Here is a 24,429-nt window from a genome sequence, read left to right as displayed (position 1 = left end):
GACCATTTGGAGACCATCGCCTGCCAATGTGCAAATCTCATTTCATCATCATCACTGCTTTAAACCGAAGGCATGGCACTTTTCCCTCAGAGCCCAGCCATTCTTCAGAGTGTCTGTGCTTGATACTGGCCTTGCTCACCTCTGCTGAGCCAGCAGGTGTGTTCTGCTGCACCAGCCCAAGGGACACAGCAAACTCTGCTTTTTAGCATTTCCCTTCCCAGAATCTAGCAAAGCTCCCAGCCTTGGGAAGGTTAAGCTTTGTTGCAGGGGATTCAGCAGTCCTGGAGCCTGGAGGTGGCTGATTTAGCCACAAACGGCAACAACAAAGTGAACCCATTCTCCTTCGGCCTCGGGAGTATGATTAGCAGTTCCATTTCTGTTTCTTTTCAGTTGAGGCTGCCACTTGAGAGCAGTAGTGTTTTTCTGAGGTGCTTATGTGTCCCTTGGATGTTTGGTGGAAGTCAAAGGGCAAGAAGCAGGTTGAGAGTCCCCTGAGGCATCTCTCTACCAATCCAGAGCAAGCCTGCAGGCTCTGTTCTAGCATTTCATCTAGCCACAGTTTCTCAAGTGCTGTGGCTTCTGCTCCCTCTCTTGGGGAGGCAATGCTCAAGAGCACTTGCGGTTCCAGTGCTGCAAATGCCATGACTGCCGGTGCTCACAACCAGGGGAATAGCACAGGAATTTCAGAAGGTTAATTTATGTCAGAACTCTAAAATTTCCATTTTGCCCAGCGTGGGTGGCTGTTTCTTTACCATCTCACTGCCACTGGCGTTTTTCTGATGAAACTGCCTAAGTTTTAAGTCTTTGGCTTTGTCCTCTGTGTCCCCTGCTTCTCCATTCCCTCTTTGTAACCATTACAGAGCATATATATCACTCCCTGATTCTCCCTGACCCCACGAATACCAGTGCCTGGGTCCCACACCCAGGCAGATTACAAATTTGGATGGAGTAGTCCACATGCACTGAGTCAGCCCAGAGGGATTGCTGATTCCAAGACATAAATCTCCGCAGCCCTGCTAAGTGGCTGTTGGTTTAACTAAATGTCAGCATCTGGCCTCAAAGTGAACCATCCTGATAATTGTATATGAAGTAGAGATGAATTCCAGGTAGCTGTAAGCAAATGAATATTTTCTATTTGTAAGGAAAATGCAGTATCCTTTTGGACTAGCAATTGCCTTGACTTTAATTTTATTTTATTTTTTCCTGTTGTTCATGGTTTGTGGGTTTTTGGTTTGTGGGTTTTTTTGTTGTTTTTTTTTTTTCAATCAGCCTTACATATGCCAGGAAAAATATGATTTTCTGCATCAGGGATCAAAACTTAGGGAATTTAACTCATATTTCTGCCTACGTGTGAAATGAATCCCACTGCAGATTGTCTTCTGGTTTATTTTGCTTCTCTGCTGCCTGGGACAGAGTTAGCTGAGATTTGTTGCAGTGATTTCAGTGAGTGACGTGGCATTCTTCCTTTGGGAGATATTATGAACTGGCTTTGATTTTAGGATTGACAGCCATATAATTGGAAGTTCAGTCATTAGGTGGATCAGATTTAAAGAGGAAAAGTAAGGGCAAAGCAATTTCTGAAATCAGAGCAGGCTTTGGGGACTATTAGATCCAGCAGAGTATTGCTGCAGAGCAGTCTTAGCATGATGACTGTGGAGGAAGGAGGAAAGCATGGCTGCTTATACAGACTCTTGCAAGTACAGGCCAGTTTCCACCATAGGCATGGCTCCCCACGTGTCTTGGTTAAGAACTTGCATCTACTGAGCAATAAGTATAAAGGGGAAGAAAGAGCCGTGATGCACTTTTGTTTATTTAGTCAAGGCATAGAACTCTTTGAAGGAGTAGCAGTGGTAAAAAAGAAATGTCCCATCTGGAGAATGTGCTTCTGCTCCAAGCAGCTGAGAAGGAATCAGTGAAACGATGGCCTCTGTCCATGGCAAACATTTATAAGTTGTTGTGGACTAGCGATGTGTTTTGAACGTGGCCTGCAGATTACAATCCATCTGAGGCTTATCATCTGAAATCATTCCAGGAGCAAGGAGGGAAAGAGGGAAAAAAAGTTACTGTCCCTGTCCTGTTTCTGTGTAAAAGCATGGGATGTTTCATTTTGCAGAAGATGGCCCAGAGCTTAACAATCTCATTTGCTGAAATTCCATTTCACTTCAGTCAGTATTAATAGCTTCTCAATGAATAGATTAGATGCTGCAAGTGACAACAAACCTATTTGAGAGAAATTTAATAGGGAGGTTTATTGAAGTTTATTAACTAAATCCTGTTGGCTATTATAAGAACACGGCTCGATAAATCTGAACGTCAGAGCGTTTGTTGCAGGGAACAAGGAAGAATGCTGAAGATACCCGTTGTCCTTCGGCAAATGTGTGTGATTTCACTTTCCATAGTTGTATTAATTGTTTGAATAATTTACAAGAGAACATGTGGAAGACCAGAATTTTTTAAAATACTTCAAAAATCTGCCCGCAACACAGAAAAGAGCGGTACTGAATGCTGATAAGCAAAGTCACAGAGGTGGCTGGAGCTTTGACTCATACAAACATGCTTGGAATGTATTTTCTTTGCCTGGGAGTAAAATGGAATAAATAAGTTAATGCTCAATGACATACAGAGCTAGGAAGAATTTACAAATGGATCTGTGCAGCAAGGTTATTTCAGTAATGTTCAAGTTAGGGAGATGAGTTACTTACTATGGTTAGAGTAAGGCAGTTTGGTTTTGCTTGTTTCTTTGGTTTTAAATGGACACTTAGGAAAAGATTCATCTCTAACCACATAGTTGGTGCCCTGTATAAACCAAAGCGGATAAACCTGTACTCCCTGGTAGCCAAGGCACTGCAGTACCTCTGGGGACTGGGCCACACTCTCTCTGCAGGGTGGTCTGAAGTCCAGTATATGAAGTGTGAGAAGCCAGGGGTCTCGACTGATGGAGTCTGTGGACAGAAAGATAAGTTGACTGCTTTCAGGAGGCAGAGTGGGCAGGGGCACAGCTCCCTATCCTGTCCTGTGGGATGGGAGCAGCGAGAGCTGTGTGGATGGCAAATGGGGAAAAAACAAAAAGATTAAGGGTGACCAGAAACACATCAGTACTTTCTGAAAATACAACCAAAAAATAAAAGGACAAGAAAAATTACATTTTTGGACTCCCGGGTCAGAGGCAATGAAGTATTTTGTTACAACTCAGATGTGCTTTTTCTGAACTATTTATTTTAGTTTCTACTCTAATGAAAAAATGACATCATAAGAAAGAGTCAAAGTCAGCATTCATACAAACCACTCTTGAGAAACAAAAAAGAAAAACATTTCATTTGGAAAATACTGGGCTTCTCTGGATGTTTTTGAAACGTTCAATTGATTGATTCACTAGTTTGCCAGCTTGCATTTATTAAATGCTTTAGTATCCTTTCTTTGCAGAACTGCACTCTTGGCATGTCTTCTGGGCAGCGGGAAAATCTTTCCTTCCCCAGTGTGTTTCCAGCCTGCTAAAATGCAAGTAGCAAGGCAAGAGCTGGTTTTGGCAAGTCACTGAAGAGATACAAAGCCAAAAGAGATATGTGAGGGTGTTGTTACCTATGTGGGCAGATGACCCTGAATAAAGCAGTGCTGCCCAATACATTAGCAGCCTGTTTAGGCCACACTGCATGACATTAATTTTCAGAAAGGCTGGAGGAGTACTTGGATATGTTTCCCTTTCTGTTGAGCAGACCACGCAGATGATTCAAGTTAGCTTAAATGCCTTTGTATGGCTTCGTCAGCCAGCTGCCCACAAGAAAGTAGTTGAATTTTGTTTGTGAACGATACAACCTAGAGTCTGGTGACATATGCTTGTCATCTTTCTTTTCACCCTTTGCTTTTAGTTGAGTGTTTAAATTGTACCTGTTTAACAAGGTGTAGCCTTCTGTTATACATCAAATTCCTGATGTCCTGCTGTTAAACGTGGGCTCTGTTTGTGAACTTCTCATCCCAGTGAATAAGGAGATGCCCATGTGAACTTTTGGCTTTGAAGCCTCATCCTTTTCCCACTCCCAAGAGCAGGTGTGCCCATATGTACACAGCATGAGATGAGTTTGGAAATGAGGTGAGTTGGCCTTCAGTAGAGTACCTTTGGCTAACAGAACTGGAGGTGTTTTAGTGCAGCTGAGCTGAAGCCAGCCTGCATAACTAAGCAAATAAATAAGTAAAAAGCATGCTTGGTGTGCTGGGCTCAGGTGCTTCAGGAAATGGCAGAGAAGGAATTGGTATAGGGGATGTTGCCACTGAAGTGCTGTGGAGCAAGGATGACACTGGGCTGCTTGATTTGCTGGGAGTAATTGGTGTTATGCCATGAAAGGCCATGACATGTTGTGCCAGATAGGCCTATTTACTTCTTCTCTTAGCATTTTCAGAAGGTGTGCGTTTTGATCCTGGCCTTTCTTTGTTGGACTTCACTAGCTGTTTACTACCATGGCTGTTTTCATGGGTAGCCCACCTGCTTCTTCTGCTTATACCTCATCTGCAGACTTAATCTGCTTTTCCTCGTAGTCCTGGTGGTTGCTATAGCAATGATAAAGTGTTATGAAAATGGCAGGATGATACTTAAATGTATGGCTCGAAATACCTTTTTCTTTCTCCCTCCTGGGAAGGAGGAACTCAATAATGGGGATTTGGCTGTTATATTATTGTTTTATCTAAAGCTTTAACTTTAGGCTCTCTGGAGCCTGAATGCAGTTCTTCTCCCTCAGTCCTTTGAGGCAGGGAATGTTGCAGCTTTAAAGCAGCTAAGGAGAAGCAAAACCCCAGATTAATGTACACAAGGCATACATGATTTTCTTTTTAAGATGCCAGAGGTTGTATTTTCCATGACCCACACAAAGAGTGAAGTACGCTGTGGGCAGCCCACCTTGATGGGAACTTACTCTTCAGTGCCCAAAATATTGAAAGGTATCAGAAAGAGATATCAGTGGATTTACTTCAGCTTTGTACCAGGAGGATTACTCAAAACTGACTTCAAAAGTGACATTTAGATCAGCAAATTAAAAAATCTTGACACCTTCACAGATAAAGGGAGAGGAAAGCAGAAGATGTGGTATTTTTGCTTAGTGTCTGCATACAGGAATGGGCGGCTGCTTTGTTACACCAAGCCTCCTCTTGTGCACACCTGAGAAATTGAAAATGTCCGACTTATTCTGAGTTTTCCACTTTTTGTAGTCAGAATCACAGATCTGCTTTAGAAGTTTCCAGGAACTATCTAGTTCATGCAGTGCAGGAGGACCAGGTTGATGTGAATTTAGCTCATTTCAGAGCCCACCAGGCAGCAGAGGGCCCCTGCGGTGCATGTAGGCAAGCCAGGTACTGTGTACTGATGCAGATCTGTCCCTTTTTGTGCCTTGCTGTGCACCGTTCCAAGATCAAGCTGCAGTGGGATCAGCTCATCCATTGCAACAAGCAGGGTAAAAATCTGGGAAAAGCATCACTGTCTTTGTTATGGGCACCCAGTGTGTTAGAGAAGATCAGGCCAGCAACACATCATATAAGATGCTTCTTTCTGCAGTTGCCATTGAAAGACACCTTGAACAAAAGAGTTCAAAGCCATTCTACTCTGTATCAAATCTCACAGCAGCCAACTTGGAGATTGGGTTAAATCTCAAATGGGAAGATTATGTCACTTTGGAATTTGTGACTGTCATTAACTCTGGACTTCACTGTTACTTGTATAAAAGTAAATCCCTCTTGGAGTCTTTTACGGCCCAGCTTGTTTGGAAGTGGTATAAAAGCAGAGACTGCTTTCATGGCCTTAGTAGTCACACTGGTATAAAACAAGTGCAAGAAGAGAAATTGTTCCTACAGTCCTCATCCTCAGTCCAATATGTGATATTAATAGATAAACGCATCACCAGAACAAAAGGAATGACTCATTTGACAATGAGTTATATTCAAGGTTGCTTAGTTAAGTGTTCGTATAATGTTTTTTTACAGGAGACAGCTTTGTTTCCTTATTTCCAAACACAACAGTTCATCTTGCTTTACATCAGTATAGCCAAAACATCAGGTGAGAGAAATCAGTATTTTTTGCAGCAGCATGTATCAAGGAGCCTCCCTGGCATGCAGCCCTCATACAGTGCCGCCTTCTACCTTGTTCTGTGCTCAAAAGGCTGGGTGACCCGCTAATGCCATTCGCCTCAGGACGGGAAGGGCTGGGGAAGCATAAAGGAGAGGCAGGACAGATTCTGCTTTCTTTCAATGCTCTGTTGGCATGAGCTTTCACAGAGCTTAATTTTAAGAAACAAACCTGGGGCTTGTATATCCTCAGCAACATCATCCAAAAGAAAGCAAAAGGAAGAAAGAAAGTAGAAGCCAGGTAATTAGTTGCAGAGAAAAGTTTGCACCCAAAACATCAACATCTTGCAAAGACCGCCTCCACTATGCCACAGGGCCACCTCCACCCCCAAGATAGGCAGATGGTGAATTCCGCACCCCATAGGTGACAAAGATGACCCTGCAAGAGTGAGCTGGTGTTGAGGAATTTGCTTTCTGAATGCTTGTGTGGGTTTAGGCAGCAAATGTTGGTGACAGCCAGGTAACCCTGCTGCTCCAGCTAGGGGCCAAGCTGGAATGCAGAGGTCTGGGATGGAGGTTTTGGTGTCCTGGAAGAGGATTGGGCAGGGGAAAAGGTGGTGGTCTGTTTTCTGTGCTCCTTCCCTTTCTCTTTGCCTGCTGATAGCCTTGGAGTTGCCCCATCAAAGACTTATTTTCCTAGTAGGAGGGATTTGTTATAATGTTTTAGCCCAGGAAGTAAATAGAAATTACTTTGTGCCCTTGAGTATTCCTGTGATGAGAGTGGGAATTGCCTAGGAGTGAGTTTTCAAGTCAGCTGCCTCTCTGAATCCCAGGGGAGATTTAACAGGTCAAGGGTGTAATGTTTCTTTGGTCCTGCAGGTCAGCAGAAGGAGGAGGGAGGCTTTGTTTTGGGGATTGATACCTTCAATGGGAAACAAGGTGGGTCTTGGCAGCCACCTGCTAAGCTTTGATGGTCCTGAAAAGCAGAAGTCCAAAGTCTGCAGCTCCAAGGGGCAAACCTAAGGGGGAAGCTGGTTGCTGGCTGTGCACTCTGAAATGGCAGGAAGGAGGGCAAAAAGGCGTCTGTTTGGAAAACGGGGACTTTCCAAGCATACGTCCCCCATGGTCTGCTCTCATTCCCAAGAGCAACACCTGCCAGACTGAGGTGCTCTCATTACCCAGCTGCCAGGAGGCACTGGACAACCTCCAAGAGCAGGAGCTGCAGTGAACTCATCCTCTCAGATATGAGAAACTGGTAGCCAGAGCAGAGTTCTCCAATAAGTGCTGAGCCTTTGGAGAGGTTGCATTTTCCATCACTTCTTTTTTATTATACTTTTTCAGTTTCAGATACATTTTAAAGGACCAGTAAGAGAGATCCTAGGCCATAGTGGGAACTGAATGTGCTGTTTTATGTTAGTCTTTTTTTGTTTTTTCTTCTTCATTTGGCACTTTTTGGACAGTTCCCCTCTCCACCCCCCACCATTGTGTAGGCTGCCATCTTCCTTTGTTTATTTGTAGCAAGCATGTGGGCATAGCCTTGCTTACACTCCAAGCGACTGGGGAACCACCATAAATGTAGCTTATCTGCTTTCTGATCCATTTTCTTTTGCATCAGTTTGGATTTGTGCATTGTCAGTAACATCTGTGCTGCTTTAGTGGCATACAGTTCTCAAGTCTAATTAGCTGGCTGCTTGTAATCAGGACTAATTCAACTGTTGTCATTCTGAATGTTCTTTTTCCTTTTTTTTATGCCACATTTGCCTGATTGACCTTTTTTGTTTTTTCTCTGTCTTCCTATCGGGCTGCTCCAGGAGCCATGGCTAATCATCTTATAACCAATGCTCTGCTTCGTCCTCATGGCACTAACAACCCTTATAATACATTGCTCGGGGAATCGGCGGTCTATAACAACCCTTCTGTCAGCATGTACAACGCACAAGGTGTGCAGGAGTTTCTCTCTAATTTTTCTAGTGAGAATTCCATTTTCTGTGGCTTATTTTTGCCCATTTCTTTCTTTTTTTCTTCCGTTTTTTTTTTTCCCCTCCTCTCCCCCTCACACACACACTTTTTTTTTTGGAATTGGGCACAAAAACGATCCTCCCTTTCCTTTCATTTCAGTGCATTTTTCCATTTTCTGTAGGCTTTTTTCATGAGCAATCAAGTTCACTTTGAGAGACACTCATCAGTTCTACTCAAAACATTCATAGTGGTTTTGATTTCAATTTTTTTCTTTTTAATCCCCTTGCTTTTGTATCGTTTTGGTCTCGTGTGTCTGTTTTGTCAGATGTATCCATTCCTCTCTTTGTTGTCAGCACATTTCCTTGTTAAACCATTCATTTCAGAAGCAGGAACACCTCTGAAGGTAAGTGAAGCTAAGATGGCCTTTGACACCAAAGCTGCTCTTGTTTGCAATGGCAGACTGAAATGTGGTCAGCAGCACACCAGCATGTCTTCTGGGGGTTGCACAAGAAAAAAAATGTCAAACAAAGCAAAAAGACCCTTGATCTGTAGGGAAAAAAAAGTACAGCTGAAGCAAGGAGCGTAGGTCAGCTCCAGAGAGTAGAGTGTAGACATTGGAGGAAATGTTTTGCCGTTTGCATTAATACATTTTGTATATGCTATTAGGAAGTAAGAAGAAAGAAAGATTGGAAAAAGGTGTAGGGAAGGTCAGAGCTCTTCGCACATTGTTCTGGCAACGAGAAGTGAGCAGGTAGAGTCAGTCATATCCAGCTGAGGATCCCACTGTGAGGTCAGTCTGTTGTCCCCAGTGTGTGTGTCTCTGCTCCAGCTGTAGGGGCAGGTGGTATTTGTAGGCTGCTGTGCTGGTGCTGCTGCCCAGGCCAGGCAGAAGTGCTTGACCAGGACAGAAGAGCAGCTGAGGCATGGAGCTTTCCGGCTCCATCATACTCTGTCACCTCCTGTGGGGGTTAGCACTCTTTCACCTCTCCCCTCCTATGATGGAGTCCATTTCCCATAAAGGATGCCTAAGGAAGGGAGAGTAATGATGGCTATAATGCAAGCAGTAAAACCCCCATTGTGCTATATAGCAGTGCATTGTTTAATAACAGACACAGATATTGAACTGTATCAATAGGGTATTTTCATTCAATCCACAAGGAAACAAGTGTGTTTGACCTTTTTGTTGTTCATTAATTTCTTAAGCTATGCTAGCATTGTGCAATAAATTTGCTTCCACTTATGTCTTCTAGAAAGGGGCTACTGTTAAGCATGAAATGCTCTGAATTTTAAGATCTTTAGCATATCACAAATGTCAAAACAAGCTTTGATATTCTGTAAATCTTCTTGCATGATAATATTGAGATTTGAGGGACTTTGAAATCAAGTGGCAGCCGGTAATGCTGGGTCAGTATCTAACTTAAGGCAAGTCCTGAGGTTCAGGTCTGGGTGCCTCAAATACACAAAAGAGATTTGAGCAGAAATGTGACAAAAGGTTTTACATGCATTTAAATAATCTTATGTTCTTCTAGTTTATAAGACTGGATTCTGATACCATTGCCTGCATTAACAGTATATTATTCCACGAATAGTGTTATTGATTCGAACGTGCTATTCAATGCAACACAGCCAGGTGGATGACAGAGAAAGTTGCCCAGACTACATTCCTAGGAGATTAAAGAGAGTGTGACCACTACTGATTCCATTTAAGCCTCTGGAGCTTTGCCATTGACTTCAGAGGCAGCAAAATGCAACCCATTATATTCAGGAGGCTGCAAGTTAATTAATGACCGAAGAAAGTGATAGAGCTTTTGCTTTTCAAACTGGCTATTTTCCCGGGACAAAGCATTCCGTTACAAAGTGTGTATATTAGGAGAACCAGCAGTGGAAAGGAAACTTAGTAAAACCCATTTGGGTTCATTGTGGTTTAAGGGCGCTGCACCAGCAACCTGGCTAAAGCAATGATAATGCATTGTAAAAGTAGATGCTGTCACCATCTACGAGTGTACTTTGGCCAGGATTGGTGTGCAGGGAAGGTATGCTAGCTAACACTGCCCTACTAACTCATTCCACATGATTTTTTTGCACCTTCATCTGCCACATCTAGTGTTGACCGTTGACAGAGACAGACACTATAAAGAGGATAAATGTGGAGTCTGGGGCGGTCTGCCCATTCTTTTCTCCTCTCCAGTTCCATGCTTTAAAATGCCTTCTCTGTTCAAGCTGAAGCTGCCCCGTCTCAGCAGGGGCTTGGAGCCCTAAAAAGCATTGTAAAGAGGCTGGGAATGAGAACCCAACAGGCCAGAGGCCAAGTACAAGTGGCAAAATCAATTCCTTCACAGGACAGAGTGTAAAAGGAGGAGGAGATGGTAGGTGAGGAGCCTGGCACCCCGCAGCACGTGCGAAGCACTCACTGCCCTTTGCATCTGATGGATGTGTACTCACTCGGTCTCTTGGATGCATAAGTGTCTCAAAATGGCCTAACTGCTTTTGTGATTGATAAGTTTAAGAGAAGAAGGAAATCACGTAACAAGCTCTGCTTAAATAACAGCGTGCCACAGACCAATGCAAAGTGAGAAGTTGACAGTTAACAATGGCTCTTCATCTTCATCTCTGGCTCTGCTTTTTTTTTTAACCCTTCCTTCTCAACAGCTTCATTTAGAGATGCCATTATTCGAACTACTGTTTCTCACACATTTGCTTGCAAAGTCCATCTAATTTTCCATGTGTTTGGTTATAAAAAGAACTGAAAGGAAACACTTCCTTGCAAAAGTTTGTTAAATGCCAACAGCCCCATGACGAGCTAAGTCGTACTCTTGCAAAGCGCTGTTGCAAAGGATGGACAGCAAAACAGTTTAGCAAGGAAATGGATTTCAGTTTCAACTGCCAGGGGTTATTAGAACTAACAGTAAGTAAAGCCATTCATTTTAAGACTCTGGAAATGACATTGACAGTGCCTGTCTTTTCAAGCATGACCATTGCCAGCTTTAGACTTCTCTTAAAATTTCCAGGGATTATTTCTTGATGTATTGCACGCTGAACATTTATAATGGCATTGGATAAAGTTTTAAATGTGATTATATTTTCAATAAAACTGTAGTCCATTGATATTGCGGGTAAAATACTTTTCTGTCTAAAATGTCAATATTTTTAACCTGAAATAAACCATGTAACAAATTCATGTACTCTGGGCAGTGAAAATTATTTCCGTTAACTCTCTTTTCTGCACATCATCAATTTGCTTTTTACTCATGTTTCTCCTACTGTCGCTGTAAGCTTACTTGTTGTTTTTTCTTTCCTTTTCTTCATGCTGTCGTTTAGAGCCCTACAGAGAGACAAGTATGGGAGTAAAGCTAAACATTGCATATCAAATGTAATTTTTTTTAGTTCACTTTTATTGCATCACATATAGATGATGTAGTTAATAAAGGAAATTCATCTCACAGTTTTGAAATCAAAAGAATCTAAAGCATATGAATATACATATGTATATATCTGTGTATGCGTGTGTATGTGTGTGTGTATATATATATATGTATGTGTACATATATATATATAGTTAAGATTAGATGATGCTTTCCTTGTTCATTTCCCATTCTTGTGGTATCATTTACCCAAACTAGTTTCTCATTTAGTTATGCGTGCAGTTCTTTTAAACTTCACCTTTTGATTTGCAAGGTCATGGCATTTTAATATGGCTCGTTTTATTACAGACCCCACTGTTTTCACATGTGATGCCTTCATTTATTTCCCTTTGAACCCTCGCAGCCTCCAGCTCTATGCATTGGCAGCGAAAGCATTGCTTGCTGCCTCAATGCATACGGCACTCAGCTATTAGACAGATGCTGTCGTGTACGTCACCCATTGCATACGATCCTCCCCTAAAATGCTCACTTCCCATTTCTTCCCAGATATCATGGCTCATTTGGAGAGCTTCCAACATGAAAATAAGTGGCTTTGCTCTATGTCTGTGATGGATAGTTGACTTTTCGCATAGTTCCCTTGTTTGTTTGGAAACCTGGGATACGGCACCACCTTCCAAGCTTCAGAAACCTAGAAGACAACAGACACATTTGGGTATTTCACTCAAAAGAAAGAATAAAAGCTTGCACTAGCACTTTCCAGCCGTTGTCATGCACAACTATGACATCGCAGATGTAGAATGAATCCTGTATTTTCAGAAAGTACACATGCCATGTACCAAGCATGGTAAGAGCAACTTTTAAATTGTCGGCTAACGGCTCCTCTCATCCACTGCTGCTTGCTGGGAGTTGCTTATGATTTTTTGGCAACACCCGCAGCCCTTAGCTGAAAGTTTGATATAGGATTTTGTGCTTTCCCATGTCTGTCTGTGCTCTGGGGAGGCCATAATCCAAAAAAAAAAAAAACCAAAAACCCACCATGTGTGGCAGCTTAACCTGCCTGTGGCCTGGGTTTCTTCTCACTTGCTTACCTGCTCCACCATACCCCATAGAGTGAGTAAGGATGGCATCAAGCTCCAGCCTTGTGCTGACTATGTTGACAGGCCAGTAAATAACAAGACAGCAGTCAGTGGTGCAGTAGCAAGCAGGCCAATTCATTGCTGAAATTTAGATGTCTCATTTATGCAGCTGTCTGTGCATATATAAATTCATTGTGCAAGCCAGGCATCTGAATTTCCCTGGGCTGCCTCTTCAAACACAGCAAGCAGGGAAGAAGGTTGGCAGGAAAGGCTCAGGAGTGTCCCCATGACCCCAGTGTGTGTCCTGCCATGTCTGCCATACTATGGCAGTGACGGTACTTGCTCTACCTTCCATTGAGCCCTCTGCTTTCACTTGGAATGGGAGATGGAAGGTATTCTTAAAGGCTGTGCAAGACCCTGCTACAGCTGTCCCCAGTACCGATTACATTAGGAAACTCCCAAGTGACCAAGATGAAGTAAATTATGGCTGAGCCCTTGGGCCAGGAGAGGTAGGACATTTAGCCTTGTTCCATAAATGCTTTGGACAGGAAGCACTTTGTGGCCCCTGTTCTGGCTGCATGAGCTAATCACAAATCTTTCCTTTAGCTCTCATGCCTTTCCTCTTATGGGGAGTGCAGATTTATTTTCCCCCTCCAAAGCTAGTAAGGATACAGTCCTAGATGAAGTTCGGCTGATGATTAATCTACACAGCAAATACTTCTCCTCAGCTGGGGTGAATTGCCAAAGCCCTGCAGCAAGGGCACTTCGGCCCAGCTAAGGCTCATGTACCACTCAGTTCCCAGGGAATGTGTAGAGCAAATCCCAGAGCCTCTGGAAGCAGCAGTGCACAACAACCAGAGGAAATACTGGCAGGGGGAGGTTATTCCCTCTTGCTAGCTATTGCCCTCCGTTTTCCAGCAGCGAGGCCCTAAGCCAGCAGCGAGGCCTTAAGCCAGAGAAGCGGAGCCGCACCCTCACGCCTGTGCTGAAGCACACTCCCCAGTGCTGAGACGGCACGCCGCTCGCTTCCCCTCAGCCCCGCGGCAGCCTAGGAAGGGTGTGAGTGTGCACGTCCCGCGTGAGTGTCCTGTTTGTACAAGTCACCCTCTCTTGTGTAATGTTTTTCAGAGGGGCTTCTGAACAATGCCAGGGATACAAGTGTCACGGATACTCTACCACTGAATGGTAATCACGGCAACAGCTACAGCATCGCCAGCGGCGAGTACCTCAGCAACTGCGTGCAAATCCTCGACCGCGGGTACAACCACACCGAGAATGCCCTCGAGAAAAAGATCCTGAAGGAACTCACCTCCAACTACATCCCCTCCTACCTGAACAACCACGAGCGCTCCAGCGAGCAGAGCCGCAACCTGATGAACAAACTCGTCAACAGCGTGGGCGGCGGGAGCGAGGACGACGCCATCGTGCTGGACGACGCCACCTCCTTCACCCACGAGGAGAGCCTGGGCCTGGAGCTCATCCACGAGGAGTCGGACGCCCCGCTGTTGCCCCCCCGCGTGTACTCGGCTGACGGCCCCCAGCCCCACCTCTACAGCCGGCGGCGCATCCCACAGGACAACAGCGAGAGCTTTTTCCCCTTGCTGACCAACGAGCACACGGACGACCTCCAGTCGCCCAACAGGGATTCTCTGTACACCAGTATGCCCGCGCTGGCCGGCATGCCCGTAGCGGAAAGCGTTGCCGCCAGCACCCAGACCGACCCCCCTGCGGCAAAAAGCGGTGACGCCGATGATGTTTACTACAAGAGCATGCCCAACCTTGGCTCCAGGAACCACGTCCATCAGCTACACACGTACTACCAGCTAGGCCGAGGCAGCAGCGACGGCTTTATAGTCCCGCCGAACAAAGAGGGAACCTCTCCAGACGGCAGTGCGAAAGGACCCGCTCATTTGGTCACTAGTCTATAGAAGGTTAAGCAAAAATGAAGCAAATGGACACCCACGGCCCCTCCGTAACGCTCGGTTTACTGTTCTGAGTTAATACAAGCAGTGGTAATATTGTGTGTACTCCTAAATCTTCATGCTGTTCTAAGCGAAATGAAACTCTCGGACTTTTTTTACTGGAATTTTTAGGCCAGCCCGGAGAGAACAGGAACCGCTGCCCCCTCCCTCCCCCAGTCCCCCTTATCCTCCCTCCCTTCAGACAGACTTCATTATGTTAATGAAAGAGATAGGACAGATAATGGCACACTTCGTGGCCTTCTCAAGTTATGCTGTATTTGTTTAAATGATCCTTGATGCTGTGTTGCTCTTAATACTGAGGACCTGATTTAAGAAAGAAAACAAACAAACAAACAAACAAACAAACAAAAAGCAAAGAAAAACAAATAAAAAGGCCAAAAATGTGCATTTGAAACTAGTAGCGATGGCGCATCTAGGTGGGAGTGCTGCACAAAACAAACAAGCTAGCAAACTGTCTGTTACAAATCTGGATCATGCAACGGGGTTTGGTCACTCACAACTCGGTTTGATCGCAGCGCCCTCCGCTGTGGGAGGAACCGAAACAAAAATTAATGATACGGAAGGGAATCCTAGAATTATATGCTAAAGGCATATTTTATGTTTTGCTGTATTAACTGACGATCAAAACTAATGGCAGAAAAAGAGAATCGAACAGTTTCTATGTAATGTACAGATACTAGCATTGCACATATAGTCTGCTTTCTGTTCCTCCAGAACTTGCGTCCCTGTTAATGTAGTGGAAAAAAAAAAATAATAAGAAGAACTTTTTCTGTTGTGCTGGTCTTGTAAGTTTGTCTACCAGTAGGAGCAAGGTTTTTCATAACTCCTGTTTTTCTTTTCTTTCCTTTTGCCTCTCCCCTCCATCCCTCCCATCCTGGTAAAAAAAAAAAGTCTCACTGGGCAGAAAAAATGAACACCACTTTCTAAGGACCATTTTTAGGAATGCGATGGCAGTTTCTTTCCAACCAAGAGAGTCTTTTCTTTCCTCATCGTGTATCTTTCTCGAGCCGCCACGTGGCCGGCAGACTTTTTGCAGAATAGAGCAGGGCAAACTTTGTTTACAGTGCACAACCGATCGTAACAAGAATCCTGTGAAGCATCTTTGGCAAGCAGCCCCTCACCCAGGCCGTAGGTTCGCATCTAGAAGCCAAGAGGTTTTTGTAGTCGTAGCGGGGCTTCTGCATGAGACGGCGATATCCCCATAGGAGCTAAGGGCCTTCACGGCCTCGTCCGGTCCCCGTTTAGGCACTTGTACTGCAGTGGTTAAGAAGAAAATTGATTGATGCGTAGTGATCTAAAAAGTACTTTTTGCAGTGATTTTTAAAGAAAAAAAGAAAAAAGAAAAAAAAAAAAAAAAAAAGTCTTCTGTTCATTATTTTGCCTAACAGGAAATTTATTTATTTGACACGATTTTAAGTAACATAGGCTTTCCAGAGGTAAATTAGCAGCACGGAGTATAATTTCTTCTTCTTCTTCTTCTTCTTTTCCTGTTTTCTTTTTTCTTTTCTTTCTTTTTTTAATTTTTCTTTTTTTTTTTTTTTTTTTTTTTTTATTTATGATCATTTTGTATGGTCTCAGCAGTTGAATGACCTCATTACTAATATTTGTTGTAAAAGTGAAGCTTGTTTGCCAACCAATAAACAACTGATCACAATTTAGAAGACACTGTATGTATGTACTGTACAATTAATCGCTCTTCTCTGTTGTTCCTTTCTCCATTGCTGTCTTCAGTACGAGTTTCCAACTCCTTTAGGGCATGGGTGAGCAGTGCCAAAGAGAGGAAGCCTGGCTGAGCAATTTAAGCACAAACATTACCTAGCTATGGCTGAATAGAAGTATCAGGCTAGCAGCGCTTGTTTCTGGGTGAGAACAAAGCTGGCCCAATGTTTCTTGCAGGTTATCCTAGGTCTGTTTTGTGCCTACTGTATAAACCAGAAAATGACATGCAGATGATTTGAGCATAGTATTTCATGTGTCTTTTTAATCATTGTAATGATTTCTTAATTATTTTTTTTTTATTTTTTAATTTTGAGTCTTCAGAGATTAAATACCGCTGGTAGCATGTCAAAGAGTAAAACAAGTCCCCGTTAGGCCTCAGTCATTGTTTGCTGTCTCTTTATTTTCCTGCTCCAGACGCGTGCAGCGCTATCCTTTGCCAAAAGTTCTATTGCCAGCCTGGGCAACACTGTGCTAGAAACCCCCTTGCACTTCCCAGTGGCCCAGCCTCTCTTCAGGTCCCTCCAGAGCAACTGGGTCTGTGCAAGGGCTGTCCTGAGCCACCTGAGGTGTTCCTGCAGCCAGCAGCTCAGACCAAAACACCTTGAGAAGGAGACCTCATTTCCGACCAGGCTGTGCCTCCTGCCAGGTTTGGGTTTTGTCCTTTCCCACCAGGAGTTTGGGAAATCACAGCAAAACAGCTATTGGCTGTGCCCTTGTTCTTGATACTGCTGCCCCACTGGCTTCTGCCTCGCTGTCTCCTTGCATGGTTTTATTTTCTTTGCCAGCAGGGTCTGAGCTGGGAGGCAAGTGGTAGATGCATGCACACAACTGTTCAGATCCCAGAGCAAAACCAATCTTTCCCGCAGTCCAATTGAGGCTGTGAGGCCTGGAAATACCTGTTTTGGAGAAAGTTAAAGCTCACCTTAGTCTCCAAAAAGTGGTTTTCCAAGGATTTGGTGGAATTAAACTCCTACAGAGTGTGAGATCCACTGTAGCAAATATTGCTATGATAAAATGGGAGGCGGGTTATCAGTGCAGCGTGCCTGAAACTGCAAGAACAAACCAGTAGTGGATTTGCTATGAGAAGACTGTGTCCTATGAAATAGCTATGACTTTCTTCAGTCCAAATGGTTGTTATCACCTTTCCCCTTCCCATGTATTTCTGATGCAGCAGGAAACAGGCTTTTTTCTCCTCCATCCCTTCTCACGAGAGCTTCTGTCCTCCAGCTACCATGCCTATTAGCACTGTGATTGCAAAAACCACTGTTTATTTTCAAGCTGATTATTTCCGTCCCCAGGCTGAGCTGGCACCACAGGGTTCACTGTTGGTGCTTCTTACAAATTTGGAAACAGCTGAATCACAAAACAGAGGGGAAATAGATATCATTAATTACATCAAGCCAAGTACGTTTTAAGACTGTCGTTTGGTTTGGGGAGGGAGGGAGCAAGATGGAGGTAATTTTTTTTCATTTTTTCCTCTTTGAAACAGTTTCTTATTGTGTCAGATAGTTGATTATTGGCATGGCGAAGGTTTCTGCTTGTTGATAAGTAACTCAATAGACGTGTTATGTGACTGGCAGCACAGCGGTGTCTTTTGTGCAGACTGCAGCACGTGAAACTCGTCTAAAGCCTTTGAAGCCTAAAATGCTGTCGGAGTGGGAGGCAGAACTGCAGAACTTCTGAGGCATTTCTTAATGCTGAGCAAAGGCAGGGAGATGCAAGAGAGTAGCTTGTGGTACTCATGATGCTTGACAAAGAGGCAGTAACGATAATGGTATTAAGTCTCTTACCTATGATTGGAGCACACAACTTAGCCAGCTGTGTTGAAGTGGATAAGCAGCCTTGTATCAGAGGGATCTTTTCTAGAGCTTTGATAAAAGAAAGAAAGGGGGGGGGGGGGGGGGGGGGGGGGGAAATGAAGAAGAAGAAGTAAAAAGAAAAAAAAAAAAAAAGATTTAGAGAATATTGAAGCTTCATTTGACTGCAATAAGCATCCAACTTTCCATGAAAAACAGAGTAGAGGCAAAAAAGAAATGCTTGGTTCTGCAGAGCCATCAATCTTATATACAGAGCTTCCCTGCTGGAAGCATGGGACCACTTTAAGGAGATGCTGGTTGCTGGGCATGTGTGGAGTGAGGATTTCCAGTGACAAAGCATAGCTTGAGTCATCCTTTCTTCTGAAAGCGTTGCTTGCAGGTGGGAAAGGGAAATGGAGAAGTGCAAGGCTGCGAGGTGAGCACTGAGCATTTCATGCAATGTCCCATCATCCTGGGGCATTTTGCAAGTAGAAAATCTCTTTTTCCCATGTTCTTCCTAACCTGCAGATAAGCAAGGTTACTTTCTTTGTGTAATCTCATATCGGATATCAGATTGCCCCATAGCTACTGGATGCACCAGTTTTCTGGGCTGCAACTAAGTTTCCTACTGCTTAAGGACACTTAGGCTCCTAAGGGCAGGGCTGCTCATTTTCTGCAAGAGCCATAAGGGACAAACTGCATGAGACTATAAAGATCTCCCCAAAAAATTGTGAAGGAGGGACAAGATATGACAAAAAAGGCTGCAAGACTACGTAGGCTAGAAGTTTAGGGTGTTCATCACGGCTTTGGAAACACCACATGGGCATTATTGCTTACTACGGTGCTGCTCTTTTCCTCCTAGTGATTGCATTTAATTCCCTGAAATCTGAGTGATGAAGGTCCTTATGTCCCTGCCTGCATCCCTGTTGCCCTCACACACTCTTGATTTTGACAGTTCATAAAGAATATAATACCCTGCAGACTTGCCTGCACAACAGGAATGTAAGGATAGCTCATCTTATTAAAAGCTGTCTCAGGAGAGCCTAAGAGCAGTGACTTGGTCATCTGTCTCACTCTGATCTCCTCCTTCTATCTGAAAAGTTCTTTATTTTTAGCTACCTGCTGCATTCAGCTAGACTCTATGCAAATTTTATTCAATGAATATTTTAGGGTTTAAATAGTCTGTGCTCATGAACATTCTCAAAGCGTCATGTCGGCACAGGTTCTCTGGTAACGGAGCTGAGAACATCCTACAGCACAAAGCTGAAAGCAGATAAAATCAGTGAATAACGCTGTCAGAGAAAGCAGCAGACACATTGTCAGTGGACATCCTGGGCAGGGATACCTGCAAAAGAAAGGGGGGCTTTGGGCCCAGGACAGGGAAGCCCTCGCTCTGCAGTCGGTTTTTGCTGCTGGACATTGAGCCAGGGCTGGACAAACACTCAGTGGGGCAGCATGTCCTGGGGATGTGCGGGGTCATGCAGCTGGTGGTATGTTTTCCCAGTTTAGGGGAGATGGTCTGATTAACGCTGAAATATTGAGGCTATTCAGCATAGACAGAACTTGGAAATCTTCCCCTTCCACACCAGAATAGCTCTTAGCAGGTGGTTACTGTTTGTTGTATTTGGTACTCCAGATGGTGATAGTCTCCTCCAGCACAATGCCAACAAAACAACTCAGCTTCCTAACTATTTGCTGTCTTTTTGATTTCTCCCCTCTCTCACTTCTTTTCTTATGTTTCTACTCCTTAAATACTCTGTACACATGTAAAAACCCAAACTAAAACCTCAATAATAAAATATATATATATTGGTAAACCCAGAGCAGTTATTATGTGCTGGAAGCAAACGCTTGCTTTTTGACAGTGCTGCTTAAACCCAAAGCAACAACTGAAATGCAGGAGCAGAGCAGCATGGTGTGCGTGGCCACGTTTTGGATGAGGCCTGAATTCACGTCCCATAAAAGCAATCTTGTGCCCAATAAGAAGAAGCATCCACTTTTGTTTAACGGGAAAATTGTTGTGTTTTGGTGACAAGAAGGAATATAGTGAGAGCCTACATCTGTCTTTTCCTTTTTTCTTTCTTTTTGGTCTTAAAGCATTGAATATTTATGGCTTCCCTTGGTGCCGCACGTGCCTCACTCACACTGGCAGGACAGCATGTTAAATGTAGAGTTCTGGTGCAGAAAAGCAATGCTGCATTGCTCTGAACACATACAGATGACCCAGTATCTTCCATTGCTGCTTAAAGTCAAATGTATGTACTGTTATGACTTCAAAAAGGTTATTTCCAGCAGCATGATGCTCCATGAGTAAATTACGGTTATAATGAAGCTGTTTTCATACTGTCTTCTCCCACCTCCCCCCAAGGCATCTCATGCAGAATTTAGTTCGGGTCCCTATGGCAGAAAAGCTCAATGCAAGAGCAAATGCCTGTGCTTTGGAGGCTTTGCCTTTCAGCAGGAATGAGTCTCTGTTAACCTCCACTGATAAATGGGTTTTGGGGGATGAGGGGTCAACAACTTCATTAGCTGGGCCAAGTTTACGGAGGATAAAAGGAGCTTTCCCCCTAGTTTTGTCTCTGGAGAGGAAGGGCTGTACATTTTTCAAGCTTGGCAGTCCTGTTAGCAAGGCTCTCCCTGTTAGATAAATGAAGTAGTACATTGATGCTGTGCCTTCCCAGCCCTGCACGCACCTGGGCTCTGCCTTCCCACCGCCTCCATCTCAGCAGGTTCCTGATTGCTGCCATTCATATATGCAGGTGGTTTTAAAGAGTGCTTCATATCTAATAGGTGGGATTTGGGATTCTTTTCCCCAACGTACAATATACACCCAAACATTTTTAGCTGTTGTGATACAAAGCAATGCAGCAATGAAAGGAGAAAGTGCATCCCACTGCCTGGAACAAAGTGATGAGCTACAAGGAAAGGAAGAAATTTCGTCCTTTTCAAAGAGCAGCGAAAAATAGCCAAGATGAGGGACAAAAGTGAATAGCTTCTTGTTCTACCCCCAGCATTTTCCTGGTAGCACTTTCTGTGTGAGGTTTGCTGCAGCAGGGATTTGCTGGCCGTTCGATGGATAGAAGATGGGGTGAAGTGATTTACCCTTAGAAAACATCTGTAATTCTCTTCCAGAGTATGCGTGGCCTACCTTAACCTCTCCCTGGATATTAAGGGAGACTGTTACCTGAATCGTTCCCTGAGTGTTCTTGTATGTGTCCACTTTGCCCCAAGCTGCATGTGGCCGTCTCTCCTGACCCATGCCCCGGCAAGTAGGCATTTTGCCCCTGGAGCTTTAATTATTACAGAGACAGCTGTACGGTAGAGCTCTCAGAGACAGCCTGTGAAGTACCCTTCAGATAATGTCTGATATCAAAACAAATCTGTTTACTCTGCAGTGATTCCTACTGATTAAAAAGTGGGAAACCCACAGAAATTGCCATTTGCTCCAGCATGCCCCGCAGCTTGGTACAAGCTCAGGGCTGTGGCTCTGGAGCTGTGCTCACTATGGGATCAGTGAGTACCTGAGCACAGCCCATCCTCCAGATGCTTTGGTTGGTTCAAGATGCTCCTCAAAGGAGCATGCATTTTTCACTGGGAGGGCAGTGAAGCACTGGCACAGCTGCCCAGAGGGGCTGTGGATGCCCCATCCTTCTTGGTGCTCAAGGCCAGGTTGGATGGGGTCCTGGGCAGTCTGATCTGGTGGAGATGCAATCAGCCCACGGCAGGGTGGCTGAAACCAGATGATCTTTGTGGTCCTTCCAACCCAAACTATTCTATGATTCTGTGATCACAGAGATTTTCACCTGGCTTTCCCCCTGGCTGGCTGTGAGGTGTTGCTCTGGGCTTTACTTCTTTCCCCTTGTTCTCCACAGAGAGCGGCCGGACACCCAAGCAGGAGCCGGTCTTCAGGAGGGTCACCATGGAAGACAGCGTCATCTAGCATCTGCACCACACTGCCCTGGCTCCTCACTGCCTCACTTTGTCCATCCTGCCACAGGATGGCCCAATGGAAGAGGCCCAGCCACCAGCCTCAAGAGAATCCTCAGCAAACCCTCTCATCATCACGGAGAAACCAGCCTGGCCAGGCTTTTTGCTGCACTGAGGACCACAGCTTCTTGCTTGGCTGGTTTGCTGCTTTTTTTTTTTAAGATGAGCAGAACTGACAGAAAGAAAAAAAGAAACAAAACCAAGAAAAATTATTTTGTAGTTGTGTCTGCTCCTAATGTTGGCTTCTTGACTGGAAAACACAAACGTGAGCGTGCTTGCCCTACTTCCTGGACCCTGCTCTGCTGCAATCAGATACCTGCTGTAAATACAGGAGGTCAAGGAGGGATGGAAAAAGTACGCAAAGAAATGACCCTGATGCCAGAAGAAGGTGAATTGCCATCACTTGTAAATAGGGATCAACCAGCACATGTACCTAGCAAAGGCTTCTGGGAAATGTCACTTGGATTTTATTGTCATGTGTAAATAGAGATATTTTTTGTAAAAATAAGCCTTAGTTTCTCGCGGGTCATGATTCTCCATCAGCTCAGTTGGGGATAGATGGACGCAGAGCCTGGCAAGAGTCCTGCAGCCCAGCCGTACCTCAGCAGCATGGAAGGCAGCCAGAAGATGGAGGGCAGAGGACTCAGTTGGAGTTTCTTCTTCACTCCTACCAACAGGGAGGACTTTCTGGCCTCTGTTCTCCTCATGGAGCTGTACCCACTGAGGGCTTGTGTAGCGTGGTGCAGGTGTGGGTGGGATGGGCAGCATCATCATGAGGGATACAAGCTGTGTTAGTGTGGTTCTCCCAAGTCTTTTAACATTAATTAAGAAAAAAAAAAAAAAAAGGAAAAAAAAAAGAAAGAAAAAATAAAATCCACCAGATCGTGGAAGGCATTGGGCCAGCTCTTCGGCTCAGTGCTGCGATGCCACACAGCAAGCAGGGCTGTGCTTCAGCACAGGTTTGTGGAGAATATGGCAACGGTGGAGGAGCCATGAGGTTTCACCTTCACCCTGCACAACTCAAAGGCTTCTTTTTCCTTATTTACGCTGAGTCCGACTGCATGGATTCATGCAGCAGGTGGAAAATACGTACCAGACTGAAAAGAAAAAAAATAAAAAAAAATGGATATTTCTGAAAAAACGACCTGGAATAACTTCCTCTAGACATAAAAGGCTCTCACCTTTTCTTTTTCTTTCTTTTGTTTTTCTTTTTCCCAGGTGGAAAAATAGGAAAGCTTTCTTCTCAGAAAGAGTAATGTTGGCACAGGCTGCCCAGGAAGGTGGTGGAATCACCATCCCTGGAGGCATTCATGGGATGTGGAAGTGTGGCACTGAGGGATGTGATCAGTGGGAGGGGGGGAAAATGGACTTGTGGTTGGACCTGGTGATCTTAGAGGTCTTTTCCAACCTTAGTGATTCTATGATTCTGTGATTCTATGAAAATCAGAAAAAAGAATGAACACCCCCCTGCTTTGTGCCAGAAAGCTTCTGGAAACTAACCAGTAAAATAAGAGGAAAAAAAACCTCTCAAAAGTGATGAAAGATTCCAGCCCACATAGATGCTTATAGATTCTACAGCCCAAAAGTTTAGGGTTGAATCCTGGCCTGGGGAAATGTGGGATGCTGCATAGGATGAAAGCCAGCTGTGAGTGAAAGCAGAAATCCCCTGGTTGTTTTTGTTGTTGTTATCGTTGGGGTTTTTTGTTTGTTTGCTTGCTTGTTTTTCAGTTGATCAATGGAAAGCAGCTGGGTTGCTTTTTTTCTCATTAGAGCCCTCACTATGAGTTTTTGTCCCCAGATAGTCCTGTCCTCCTGCACCCAAAGCTTTTGGCGTGATGTCTAGAGGAGTTATTCTACAGCCAGCAGTGGCAGTGGGCGCACTTTGACACTTTGTCACTGATGGTGAAAGATCAGAGCCCAGCCCAACTCCTAACAAAAATGACAAATCCCATTCAGCCCTTCCACCCTGATGGCACACAGGTTGGCAGCTGTAGACATGACATAGGATAATGCAACCAGCCACAGCTGGAGGGATCCGAGATTTAATTGGCAAAGCCAGTGCATCCCATTAGCACCCCCAAGTCATGCTGCTCCCTGGGCAGAGGTTTGGTTCAAGTCAGCCCCAAGTCAACAGTGATTTACGTTTCACTCGCTTTGCGTATCTTCAGTGGACTTCCTTACTCCTCAGGCATGGAATGAATCTTAATACATTGTAATTACTGTACTCCTGTTGATGAAACGGTATGAAAAGCTATCACGGAGAGCATTAATAAAATGTACATTATGAAAAAGAATTGGGTACCGTCTAAAATGAATAATACACCAGGTTTTACCATCCACGCCAGCTCCTACCAGGCCTGCTCCTGCATTTGCTATTAAGATGCCTCATCCAGGCTGCTTGTGCAGCAGCCCTGCATCCCTGTTGGGTGGAGAACACCACAAGGGGTTAATGTGGGACCTCTTTCAGGCACTGATTTTCATGATGCTTCTGTATTGCCAGTGT

The 24,429-nt window shown here is 44.4% G+C and overlaps 1 protein-coding gene across 19 annotated transcripts in view; it reads left to right on the top strand.

Annotated features, from left to right (window-relative positions):
• The window catches only part of ADGRL3 (adhesion G protein-coupled receptor L3), a 486,086-nt gene extending 461,879 nt beyond the window's left edge, over positions 1 to 24,207 (top strand). For 6 of the 19 annotated variants that reach the window (XM_072336627.1, XM_072336629.1, XM_072336631.1 and 3 more), the window contains 3 exons: positions 7,857 to 7,985; positions 11,323 to 11,340; positions 13,571 to 18,058. In XM_072336627.1, the coding sequence (XP_072192728.1) occupies positions 7,857 to 7,985; positions 11,323 to 11,340; positions 13,571 to 14,370 (947 nt within the window). In that variant the 3' untranslated portion in view covers positions 14,371 to 18,058. Of the gene's footprint in view, positions 1 to 7,856; positions 7,986 to 11,322; positions 11,375 to 13,570; positions 18,059 to 21,811 lie in introns of those variants that run through there. The other 13 variants (XM_072336646.1, XM_072336645.1, XM_072336644.1 and 10 more) reach the window with 7 other exon arrangements.
• Positions 24,208 to 24,429: the final 222 nt, after the last annotated feature.

Source organism: Excalfactoria chinensis, chromosome 4 (assembly GCF_039878825.1).
Source record: "Excalfactoria chinensis isolate bCotChi1 chromosome 4, bCotChi1.hap2, whole genome shotgun sequence".
In the NCBI taxonomy this organism is placed as follows: domain Eukaryota; kingdom Metazoa; phylum Chordata; class Aves; order Galliformes; family Phasianidae; genus Excalfactoria; species Excalfactoria chinensis.
This window is presented reverse-complemented; position numbering and strand designations above follow the sequence as displayed.